This window comes from Scyliorhinus torazame, chromosome 2 (assembly GCF_047496885.1).
Source record: "Scyliorhinus torazame isolate Kashiwa2021f chromosome 2, sScyTor2.1, whole genome shotgun sequence".
Classification (NCBI taxonomy): domain Eukaryota; kingdom Metazoa; phylum Chordata; class Chondrichthyes; order Carcharhiniformes; family Scyliorhinidae; genus Scyliorhinus; species Scyliorhinus torazame.
The window spans coordinates 409,285-421,454 of NC_092708.1; the positions used below are offsets into that span (position 1 = coordinate 409,285).

The following is a 12,170-nucleotide window of genomic DNA, read 5'->3' on the forward strand; positions in this document are numbered from 1 at the left end:
TAACTTGGTCCGCCACCTTTAGGTGCGTCTCTTGGAGCATTACCACGTCTGCCCTTAGTCCTTTCAAATGCGCGAGCACTCGGGTCCTTTTTATCGGTCCGTTCAGGCCTCTCACGTTCCATGTGATCAGCCTCACTAGGGGGCTACCTGCCCCCCTCCCGTGTCGACTAGCCATTACCTTCTCTAGGCCAGTCCCATATCCCGCCTCCGCGCTCCCGCTCGCTCCCCCAGCGTCGCACACCATCCCCGCCCACCCACTCTTTAGCCATTTCCTTTTGGATTTCCGCAGCAGCAACCCAGTTGTCCCCCGTCCCCCCCCTCCCCGCTAGATCTCTTTCTAGCATGATTGCTCCCCCCATATTACTTCCGTAAGTCAGCTGACTTCAACTGACCCCGGCTACTCCTGCTCACTCCTCGACACCCCCGTGTGGGGAACTCCCATCCGCCTTGCACCTGTCTTCCCGCCTTATTCTTTCTGGCGCGGGAACATCCCTTTACCTGACCCGCCTCTTATGGCGCAGCTCCCTTTCCCCTCCCCCTCCCCTTCCCTATTCTCCAACTATGTCCCGTCTTTCCCCCCCTCACCGGCGCCCACATTTCCCCAATGTCTCCCCCCTTCCCAATTTACTTCTCAATTAACTTCAACCATAACATTAACAATAACATTTCCTGCAGCATCAGTCCCTCAGTTCCGATCCAATTTCTCTTCTTTGATGAAGGTCCATGCTTCCCTTAGCATCAACATTGAGGAGCGAGATCGGTCTATACGACCCACAATGCAGTGGATCCTTGTCCCGCTTCAGGGTCAAAGAAATCAGCGCCCTAGACATTGTCGGGGGCAAGGTCCCCCCCTCCCTCGCCTTATTGAAAGTCCTCACTACCAACGGGCCCAGCAGGTCCACGTATTTCCTGTAGAAATCAACCGGGAACCCATCCGGCCCCGGGGCCTTCCCCGCCTGCATGCTCCCCAATCCTTTAACCAGCTCCTCAAGCCCAATCGGCGCCCCCAAACCAGCCACCTCGTCCTCCTCCACCCTCGGGAACCTCAGCTGATCCAGGAATCGTCTCATCCCCTCCCCCCCCCGCTGGGGGCTCAGACCTGTACAGATCCCCATAGAAGTCCCTAAATACCTTGTTTATTCTCACCGCACTCCGCACCGTATTCCCCCCTCTATCCTTAACTCCACCAATCTCCCTCGCTGCCTCCCTCTTACGAAGCTGATGTGCCAGCATCCGACTCGCCTTCTCCCCATACTCATACGTCGCCCCCTGCGCTTTCCTCCACTGTGCCTCTGCTTTCCCCGTGGTCAACAGGTCAAACTCCGTCAGGAGGTTCCGTCGCTCCCTGAGTAGCCCCTCCTCGGGGGCCTCTGCATACCTCCTGTCCACCCTTAAATTCTCCCCCACCAACCTCTCCCTCTCCTCCCTGTGGGCCCTAATGGAGTTTAGCTCTCCCCTGACCACCGCCTTCAGCACCTCCCAGACTACCCCCACCTGCACCTCCCCATTGTCGTTGGCCTCCAAATATCTTTCAATGCACCCCCGCACCCGCCCGCACATCTCCTCATCCGCCAATAGTCCCACATCAAGGCGCCACAGCGGGCGCTGGTCCCTCTCCTCCCCCAACTCCAGCTCCACCCAATGCGGGGCGTGGTCCGAGATGGCTATGGCCGAATATTCCGTTCCCTCCACTTTCGGGATTAGCGCCCTACTCAAAATGAAAAAAATCTATCCGGGAGTAGGCTCTATGGACGTGGGAAAAGAAGGAAAATTCCCTGGCCAGCGGCCTGACAAACCTCCATGGATCCACTCCCCCCATCTGGTCCATAAACCCCCTGAGCACCTTGGCCGCAGCCGGCCCCTTACCCGTCCTGGACCTAGAACGGTCCAGTGCTGGGTCCAGCACCGTGTTGAAGTCCCCCCCCCCCCCCCCCATTATTAAGCTTCCTCCCTCCAGATCCGGAATCCGACCCAGCATGCGTTTCATAAATCCGGCATCATCCCAATTAGGGGCATATACGTTCACCAGTACCACCCGCACCCCCTGCAACCTATCGCTCACCATCACATATCGACCTCCATTAGAACATAGAACATAGAACAATACAGCGCAGTACAGGCCCTTCGGCCCACGATGTTGCACCGAAACAAAAGCCATCTAACCTACACTATACCACTATCATCCATATGTTTATCCAATAAACTTTTAAATGCCCTCAATGTTGGCGAGTTCACTACTGTAGCAGGTAGGGCATTCCACGGCCTCACTACTCTTTGCGTAAAGAACCTACCTCTGACCTCTGTCCTATGTCTATTACCCCTCAGTTTAAAGCTATGTCCCCTCGTGCCAGCCATTTCCATCCGCGGGAGAAGGCTCTCACTGTCCACCCTATCCAACCCCCTGATCATTTTGTATGCCTCTATTAAGTCTCCTCTTAACCTTCTTCTCTCCAATGAAAACAACCTCAAGTCCATCAGCCTTTCCTCATAAGATTTTCCCTCCATACCAGGCAACATCCTGGTAAATCTCCTCTGCACCCGCTCCAAAGCCTCCACGTCCTTCCTATAATGCGGTGACCAGAACTGTACGCAATACTCCAAATGCGGCCGTACCAGAGTTTTGTACAGCTGCAACATGACCTCCTGACTCCGGAACTCAATCCCTCTACCAATAAAGGCCAACACTCCATAGGCTTTCTTCACAACCCTATCAACCTGGGTGGCAACTTTCAGGGATCTATGTACATGGACACCTAGATCCCTCTGCTCATCCACACTTTCAAGAACTTTACCATTAGCCAAATATTCCACATTCCTGTTATTCCTTCCAAAGTGAATCACCTCACACTTCTCTACATTCAACTCCATTTGCCACCTCTCAGCCCAGCTCTGCAGCTTATCTATATCCCTCTGTAACCTGCTACATCCTTCCACACTATCGACAACACCACCGACTTTAGTATCGTCTGCAAATTTACTCACCCACCCTTCTGCGCCTTCCTCTAGGTCATTGATAAAAATGACAAACAGCAACGGCCCCAGAACAGATCCTTGTGGTACTCCACTTGTGACTGAACTCCATTCTGAACATTTCCCATCAACCACCACCCTCTGTCTTCTTTCAGCTAGCCAATTTCTGATCCACATCTCTAAATCACCCTCAATCCCCAGCCTCCGTATTTTCTGCAATAGCCTACCGTGGGGAACCTTATCAAACGCTTTGCTGAAATCCATATACACCACATCAACTGCTCTACCCTCGTCTACCTGTTCAGTCACCTTCTCAAAGAACTCGATAAGGTTTGTGAGGCATGACCTACCCTTCACAAAGCCATGCTGACTATCCCTGATCATATTATTCCTATCAAGATGATTATAAATCTTGTCTCTTATAATCCCCTCCAAGACTTTACCCACTACAGACGTGAGGCTCACCGGTCTATAGTTGCCGGGGTTGTCTCTGCTCCCCTTTTTGAACAAAGGGACCACATTTGCTATCCTCCAGTCCTCTGGCACTATTCCTGTAGCCAATGATGACATAAAAATCAAAGCCAATGGTCCAGCAATCTCTTCCCTGGCCTCCCAGAGAATCCTAGGATAAATCCCATCAGGTCCCGGGGACTTATCTATTTTCAGCCTGTCCAGAATTGCCAACACCTCTTCCCTACGTACCTCAATGCCATCTAATCTATTTACCTGGAGCTCAGCATTCTCCTCCACAACATTATCTTTTTCCTGAGTGAATACTGACGAAAAATATTCATTTAGTATCTCGCCTATCTCTTCAGACTCCACACACAACTTCCCATCCCTGTCCTTGACTGGTCCTACTCTTTCCCTAGTCATTCGCTTATTCCTGACATCCCTATAGAAAGCTTTTGGGTTTTCCTTGATCCTTCCTGCCAAATACTTCTCATGTCCCCTCCTTGCTCGTCTTAGCTCTCTCTTTAGATCCTTCCTCGCTACCTTGTAACTATCCATCGCCCCAACTGAAACTTCACATCTCATCTTCACATAGGCCTCCTTCTTCCTCTTAACAAGAGATTCCACTTCTTTGGTAAACCACGGTTCCCATTATCCACTACAATATTCAGTGCCTCAAACGACACCTGCTTCCCCACCAGTATTGCAACCCCTCTGTTCTTCGCATCCAGCCCTGAATGAAAGACCTGCCCTACCCATCCCTTTCTTAGCCTAACCTGATCTGCTACCTTCAGATGTGTCTCCTGGAGCATAACCACGTCTGCCTTCAGTCCCTTTAAGTGCGCGAACACCTGGGCCCTCTTGACCGGCCCGTTCAGGCCCCTCACATTCCAAGTTATCAGCCGGATCGGGGGGCTACTCGCCACCCCCCCGCCGACTAGCCATCTCCTTTTCTAGGCCAGCCACGTGCCCGCGCCTCCCGCACCCTCCAGTCCCCCAGGCGGCAGACCCCCACCCTGACTACCTCTCCTACTTCCAGCTCCCCTTTGGCCAATGCAGCAGCAACCCTATTCCCCCCCCTCCCTCCTCCCGCTAGATCCACATCTAGCCAGTTTGCTCCCCCATGACACTCCCGTAAGTCAGCTGACTCCTGCTGACCCTGGCCTCTCCCGCCATTCCATCGACCCCCCAGTGTGAGAATCCCCCCTCCCCTTGGCAGTCAGTGTGCGCTCCTCTCCAGCGCCGCCCTTCCCACCCCCGGCCCCACCCCCATCGTTCCCTGACGCGGGAAAAAGCCCGCGCTTTCCTGAGCCGGCCCCGCCCCCTCTGGCGCAGCTCCTTTTTGCGGCCTTACCCCAACTCCCCATCCCGGGCCTCCACTCCCCCTCCTCCTCCGTGGGGGCCTGCCCCTCCAACACCGACGCCCACACTCTCCCACAACCCCCACATCAAATCCATTCATCCATCTCCACCCAGCACTCAAACCAAGAGAACATTCCCCAAACGTAATAAACACAGTGAACACAGTAAACATCCCCCCACGACAAACCCTCAATTTGAGTCCAACTTTTCAGTCTGTATAAAGTTCCATGCCTCATCGGGCGTTTCAAAATAGTGGTGCCGATCTTGGAACGTGACCCACAATCGCGCTGGCTGCAGCATACCGAACTTCACCCCCTTCCGATGGAGCACCGCCTTAGCCCGGTTGAAACCAGCCCTCTTCTTAGCCACCTCGGCACTCCAGTCCTGGTAAATTCGGATCTCCGTGTTCTCCCACCTGCTGCTACGCTCTTTTTTGGCCCATCTCAGGACACACTCTCTGTCCATAAAGCGGTGGAACCTCACCACTACAGCCCTTGGCGGCTCGTTGGCTTTGGGTCTCCTTGCCAGGACCCGATGAGCCCCATCCAGCTCGAGGGGCCTCGGGAAAGCTCCCGCGCCCATCAGCGAATTTAGCGTCGTGCTCATATATGCCCCGGCATCGAGCCCCTCCACTCCTTCAGGGAGACCCAGAATCTGAAGATTCTTCCTCCTCGACCTATTCTCCAGGTCCTCAAATCTTTCCGCCCACCTCTTGTGCAGCGCCTCGTGCGCCTCCACCTTCACCACCAAACCCAAGATCTCATCCTCGTTCTCCGAGGCTTTTTGCCGCACCTCCCGGATCGCCGCCCCTTGGGCCTTCTGGGTCTCCACAAGCTTCTCAATCGCCGCCTTCATTGGCGCCAGCATTTCTGTCTTCAGCTCCTCGAAGCAGCGTTTAAGAAACTCCTGCTGCTCCTGCGACCACTGCGCCCACGCTGCTTGGTCTCCACCCGCCGCCATCTTGCTTTTCCTCCCTCGCACTTTTCGCTGCCCCAGGATCACTTTTTTAACCACTCCACTCCTGGTCCAATCCATATAATGTCGGGGGGACCTTGCTGTCACCTTCCCACACCGGAAGCCGTCGAACAATTGCCGTTGGGGCCCCTCTGGAGATCCCAAAAGTCCGTTCCCGGCGGGAGCTGCCGAACGTGCGACCTACGTGGGCATAGCCGCAACCGGAAGTCCACACCTTCTCTTTTTTGATCTCAATGTGACCCAGACTATTTACGCATCCTTCCCCAGACTCATCATCCACCAAGTCCTTCTCTTTGGTGAATAGTGACGCAAAGTACTCATTTAGTACCTGGCTCATTTCCTCTGGCTCCATGCATAGATTCCTCCCTTGTCCTTGAGTTGGCCAATCCTGTCCCTGGCTACCTTCTTGCTCTTTATATACGTATAAAAAGCCTTGGGATTTTCCTTAACCCTATTTGGCATTGACTTTTCATGACCACTTTTAGCTCTCCTGACTCCTTGTTTAAGTTGCGTCCTACTTTCCTTGTATTCCTCAAGGGCTTCGCTGTTCGCAGCCTTCTATCCCAAACAAATGCTTCCTTTTACTTTTTTTTATTATAAAATATTTTATTGAAAATTTTTGGTCAACCAACACAGTACATTGTGCATCCTTTACACAATATTATAACAACACAAATAACAATGACCCTATTTTATAAACAGAAAATGAATAAATAATAAATAACAAAAATGAAAACTAACCCTAATTGGCAACTGCCTTATCACAAGTAACACTCTCCAAAAATATAATTTAACAGTCCAATATATAAGTATCTGTAGCAACGACCTATACATATTATACAGTATATATTAACAACCCTGAGAGTCCTTCGGGTTCCTCCTCCCCCCTCCCACCCCCCCCCCCCCCCCCCCACCCCCTATCCTGGGCTGCTGCTGCTGCCTTCTTTTTTCCATTCCATCTATCTTTCTGCGAGGTATTCGACGAACGGTTGCCACCACCTGGTGAACCCTTGAGCCGACCCCCTTAGAATGAACTTAATCCGCTCTAGCTTTATAAACCCCCGCCATGTCATTTATCCAGGTCTCCACCCCCGGGGGCTTGGCTTCTTTCCACATTAGCAATATCCTGCGCCGGGCTACTAGGGACGCAAAGGCCAAAACATCGGCATCTCTCGCCTCCTGCACTCCCGGCTCTTGTGCAACCCCAATATAGCCAACCCCCAGCTTGGTTCGACCCGGAGCCCCACTATTTTTGAAAGCACCTTTGTCACCCCCATCCAAAACCCCTGTAGTGCCGGGCATGACCAAAACATATGGGTATGATTCGCTGGGCTTCTCGAGCACGTCGCACACCTATCCTCCACCCCAAAAAATTTACTGAGCCGTGCTCCAGTCATATGCGCCCTGTGTAATACCTTAAACTGAATCAGGCTTAGCCTGGCACACGAGGACGACGAGTTTACCCTGCTTAGGGCATCTGCCCACAGCCCCTCCTCGATCTCCTCCCCCAGCTCTTCTTCCCATTTCCCTTTTAGTTCATCTACCATAGTCTCCCCTTCGTCCCTCATTTCCCTATATATATCTGACACCTTACCATCCCCCACCCATGTCTTTGAGATCACTCTGTCCTGCACCTCGTGTCTCTATTTCCCTCACTGCTCCCCTTTTCCTCAATTGGTGTGCCAGCAACCTGCTCGCCTTCTCCCCATATTCGTACTGTACACCCTGTGCCTTCCTCCATTGTGCCTCTGCAGTGCCCGTAGTCAGCAAGTCAAATTCTACATGTAGCCTTTGCCTTTCCCTGTACAGTCCCTCCTCCGGTGCTTCCGCATATTGTCTGTCCACCCTCAAAAGTTCTTGCAGCAACCGCTCCCGTTCCTTACTCTCCTGCTTCCCTTTATGTGCCCTTATTGATATCAGCTCCCCTCTAACCACCGCCTTCAGCGCCTCCCAGACCACTCCCACCTGGACCTCCCCATTATCATTGAGTTCCAAGTACTTTTCAATGCACCCCCTCACCCTTAGACACACCCCCTCATCTGCCATTAGTCCCATGTACATTCTCCAGGATAGGCGCCCTCCTGTTTCCTCCCCTATCTCCAAGTCTACCCAGTGTGGAGCGTGATCCGAAATGGCTATAGCCGAGCCGTATACTCCGTTCCCCTCACCTTCGGGATCAACACCCTTCCCAGCACAAAAAAGTCTATTCGCGAGTAGACTTTATGGACATAGGAGAAAAACGAGAACTCCTTACTCCTAGGTCTGCTAAATCCCCACGGGTCTACACCTCCCATCTGCTCCATAAAATCTTTAAGTACCTTGGCTGCTGCCGGCCTCCTTCCAGTCCTGGACTTCGACCTATCCAGCCCTGGTTCCAACACCGTATTAAAATCTCCCCCCATTATCAGCTTTCCCATCTCTAGGTCCGGAATGCGTCCTAGCATCCGCCTCATAAAATTGGCATCATCCCAGTTCGGGGCATATACGTTTACCAAAACCACCGTCTCCCCCTGTAGTTTGCCACTCACCATCACGTATCTGCCCCCGTTATCCGCCACTATAGTCTTTGCCTCGAACATTACCCGCTTCCCCACTAATATAGCCACCCCCCTGTTTTTCGCATCTAGCCCCGAATGGAACACCTGCCCCACCCATCCTTTGCGTAGCCTAGCCTGGTCTATCAGTTTCAGGTGCGTTTCCTGTAACATAACCACATCTGCCTTAAGTTTCTTAAGGTGTGCGAGTACCCGTGCCCTCTTTATCGGCCCGTTCAGCCCTCTCACGTTCCACGTGATCAGCCGGGTTGGGGGGCTTCCTACCCCCCCCCCCTTGTCGATTAGCCATCCCCTTTTTCCAGCTCCTCACCCGGTTCCCACGCAGCTGTATCTCCCCCAGGTGGTGCCCCCCCGCCCATCCTCTCCCATACCAGCTCCCCCCTCTCCCCAGCAGCAGCAACCCAGTAATTCCCCCCTCCCACCCCCCCCCCCCGCTAGATCCCCCGCTAGCGTAATTACTCCCCCCATGTTGCTCCCAGAAGTCAGCAAACTCTGGCCGACCTCGGCTTCCCCCCGTGACTTCGGCTCGCACCGTGCGACGCCCCCTCCTTCCTGCTTCTCTATTCCCGCCATGATTATCATAGCGCGGGAACCAAGCCCGCGCTTCTCCCTTGGCCCCGTCCCCAATGGCCAACGCCCCATCTCCTCCACCTCCCCCCATCACCACCTGTGGAAGAGAGAAAAGTTACCACATCGCAGGATTAGTACATAAAACTCCTCTTTCCCCCCTTTTTAACCCCCCTCTTCGCCCCCACATTCGCCCCACCACTTTGTTCAAACGTTCTTTTTAATAACCCGCTCATTCCAGTTTTTCTTCCACAATAAAAGTCCACGCTTCATCCGCCGTCTCAAAGTAGTGGTGCCTCCCTCGATATGTGACCCACAGTCTTGCCGGTTGCAGCATTCCAAATTTTATCTTCTTTTTATGAAGCACCGCCTTGGCCCGATTAAAGCTCGTCCTCCTTCTCGCCACCTCCGCACTCCAGTCTGTGATAAACGCGGATCACCGCGTTCTCCCATTTACTGCTCCGAGTTTTCTTTGCCCATCTAAGGACCATTTCTCTATCCTTAAAACGGAGGAATCTCACCACTATGGCTCTGGGAATTTCTCCTGCTCTCGGTCCTCGCGCCATCACTCGGTATGCTCCCTCCACCTCCAACGGACCCGTCGGGGCCTCCGCTCCCATTGACGAGTGCAGCATCGTGCTCACATATGCCTCGACGTCCGCTCCCTCCGCACCTTCAGGAAGACCAAGAATCCTCAGTTGTTCCTCCTTGCGTTGTTCTCCAGTGCCTCCAACCTTTCCACACATCGTTTCTGATGTGCCTCATGCATCTCCGTCTTCACCACCAGGCCCTGTATGTCGTCCTCATTCTCGGCTGCCTTTGCCTTCACGACCCGAAGCTCCCGCTCCTGGGTCTTTTGTTCCTCCTTTAGCCCTTCGATCGCCTGTAGTATCGGGGCCAACAGCTCTTTCTTCATTTCTTTTTGAGCTCTTCCACACAGCATTTCAAGAACTCTTGTTGTTCAGGGCCCCATGTTAAACTGCCACCTTCCGACGCCATCTTGTGTTTTGCTTGCCTTCCTTGCCGCTGTTCTAAAGGATCCACTGCAATCCGGCCACTTTCTCCTCCTTTTTTCATCCGTATCCAGGGGGGATTCCCTTCTGGTTTACCGCACAGTGTTTTTAGCCGTCAAAAATTGCCGTTGGGCTCCTATCAAGAGCCCAAAAGTCCGTTTCACCGGGAGCTGCTGAAACGTGCGACTCAGCTGGTCATCGCCGCACCCGGAAGTCTTCTTCCTTTTACTTTTGACTAGGCTCACAATATCCCTCATTATCTCAGGTCCCCGAAACTTGCCATATTTATCTTTCTTCCGCACAAGAACATGCCAGTCCTGAATTCCTATCAACGGATATTTGAAAGCCTCCCAGATGCCAGATGTTGATTTACCCTCAAACAACCACCCCCAATCTAGATTCTTCAGTTCCTGTCTAATATTGTTATAATTGGCCTTCCCCCAATTTCGCACCTTATAATTAGCCGTCCCTACTTTGCCTAATTTAATACCTAGGCTCACCTTTAGTGGAAGGCCTAGGTAGAGTGCTCTTTCAGAGGGTTGGTGCAGACCTGTTGGGCTGAATGCCCTCCTTCTGCACTGTAGGGATTCTACGAGTCTCTATACAGAGGTAGCAGATGACCATGAACATACTGAACTGCTGATCAAGCTCTTATTATTAAGAGGGCGTTTGGTCTACTCCTGCTAGGTTGGCAAAGTAGCACAGTGGTTAGCACTGTTGCTTCACAGCTCCAGGGTCCTAGGTTCGATTCCGCTTGTATCACTGTCTGTGCGGAGTTTGCACATTCTCCCATGTATGTGTGGGTTTCCTCCGGGTGCTCCAGTTTCCTCCAAGTCCGAAAGACGTGCTGTTAGGTGAATTAGACATTCTGAATTCTCCCTCTGTGTACCCGAACAGGTGCCAAAATGTGCCGACTCGGGGATTTTCACAGTAACGTCATTGCAGTGTTATTGTGGGGTGCTCCTGAATGGCTGTGGTGCTTCCCTCAGTGTGAAATGTACCTCAGTATTTGGTATATTGTCACTTACTTAAGGAGGTTCCTGAGTATTAGGTGTTTTGCCCCCTCATTGTGGAATATTGCTGAGTATTTGGGGTATTGACACTCATTTCGATGTCATTGAGTATTTGGAGGGCTGTTCCCCCACCTCCCTGCAACCCGCCCCCACACTGTGGGGGTTGTTTCAGGCCAATCTTAACAGACTGGCTCTAGATGTGAACAAAGTGCAAGGATCAGTACTCACAAGAATTGGAGAGTGATTCCAAACTTTTTCATGCTGCTTGTAATGACATCCATCTGGTCGTAACTGAAGGGACTGTTCAGGTCGGTGAACACTGCGATATGTAATTTCTCATACTTCTTTCCCCTAAAAGGCAAAATGGTATAAAACTAGTTGAGTCACATCATGGTCGGGGAAGTACAGGATCAGGCATTTAGAATTCAATGTTTGTGCTTTCCTCCACAAGATTTTAAGAGGACTCTTAAAGGAGGGAGAGCACTTGAGTAATACCTGGATTGGGCAGGTTGTCTTCTGAGGAAAGGCTGGACAGGCTGGGTTTGCATCCACTGGAGTTTAAAGAGTAAGAGGTGACGTGATTGAACATTGAAGGATTTAAAACAGGGTGGATGTAGAGAGGACATTTCCTCTTGTGACAGAATCTAGAAACCAGGTGTCACTGTTTAAAAATAAGGGGTCCCCCCGTGAAACTGGACCCGGGCCCCCGGGCAGAGATGAGAAAAAATATTTTCTCGCAATAGGTCGAGAGTCTTTGGAACTCTCCCTCAAAAGGCAATGGAAGCAGAGTCTCGGAATATTTTTTTTAAATATTTCTTTATTCTCCTCCTTTTTCACATTTTCTCCCAAATTTACGCCCACCAACAATAAACAATATCATAAGAACATAAGAACATAAGAACTAGGAGCAGGAGTCGGCCATCTGGCCCCTCGAGCCTGCTCCACCATTCAATGAGATCATGGCTGATCTTTTGTGGACTCAGCTCCACTTTCCGGCCCGAACACCATAAGCCTTAATCCTTTATTCTTCAAAAAACTATCTATCTTTATCTTAAAAACATTTAATGAAGGAGCCTCTACTGCTTCACTGGGCAAGGAATTCATAGATTCACAACCCTTTGGGTGAAGAAGTTCCTCCTAAACTCAGTCCTAAATCTACTTCCCCTTATTTTGAGGCTATGCCCCTAGTTCTGCTTTTACCCGCCAGTGGAAACAACCTGCCCGCATCTATCCTATCTATTCCCTTCATAATCTTATATGTT

At 51.8% G+C, this 12,170-nt stretch overlaps 1 protein-coding gene across 1 annotated transcript in view; it reads right to left on the reverse strand.

The window, feature by feature from the left end:
• xrcc5 (X-ray repair complementing defective repair in Chinese hamster cells 5) overlaps positions 1-11,256 on the reverse strand; it is a 361,785-nt gene extending 350,529 nt beyond the window's left edge. The window contains exon 1 of the mRNA XM_072468320.1: positions 11,137-11,256. Within this exon, the coding sequence (XP_072324421.1) occupies positions 11,137-11,189 (53 nt within the window). The 5' untranslated portion in view covers positions 11,190-11,256. The remainder of the gene's footprint in view (positions 1-11,136) is intronic.
• Positions 11,257-12,170: the final 914 nt, after the last annotated feature.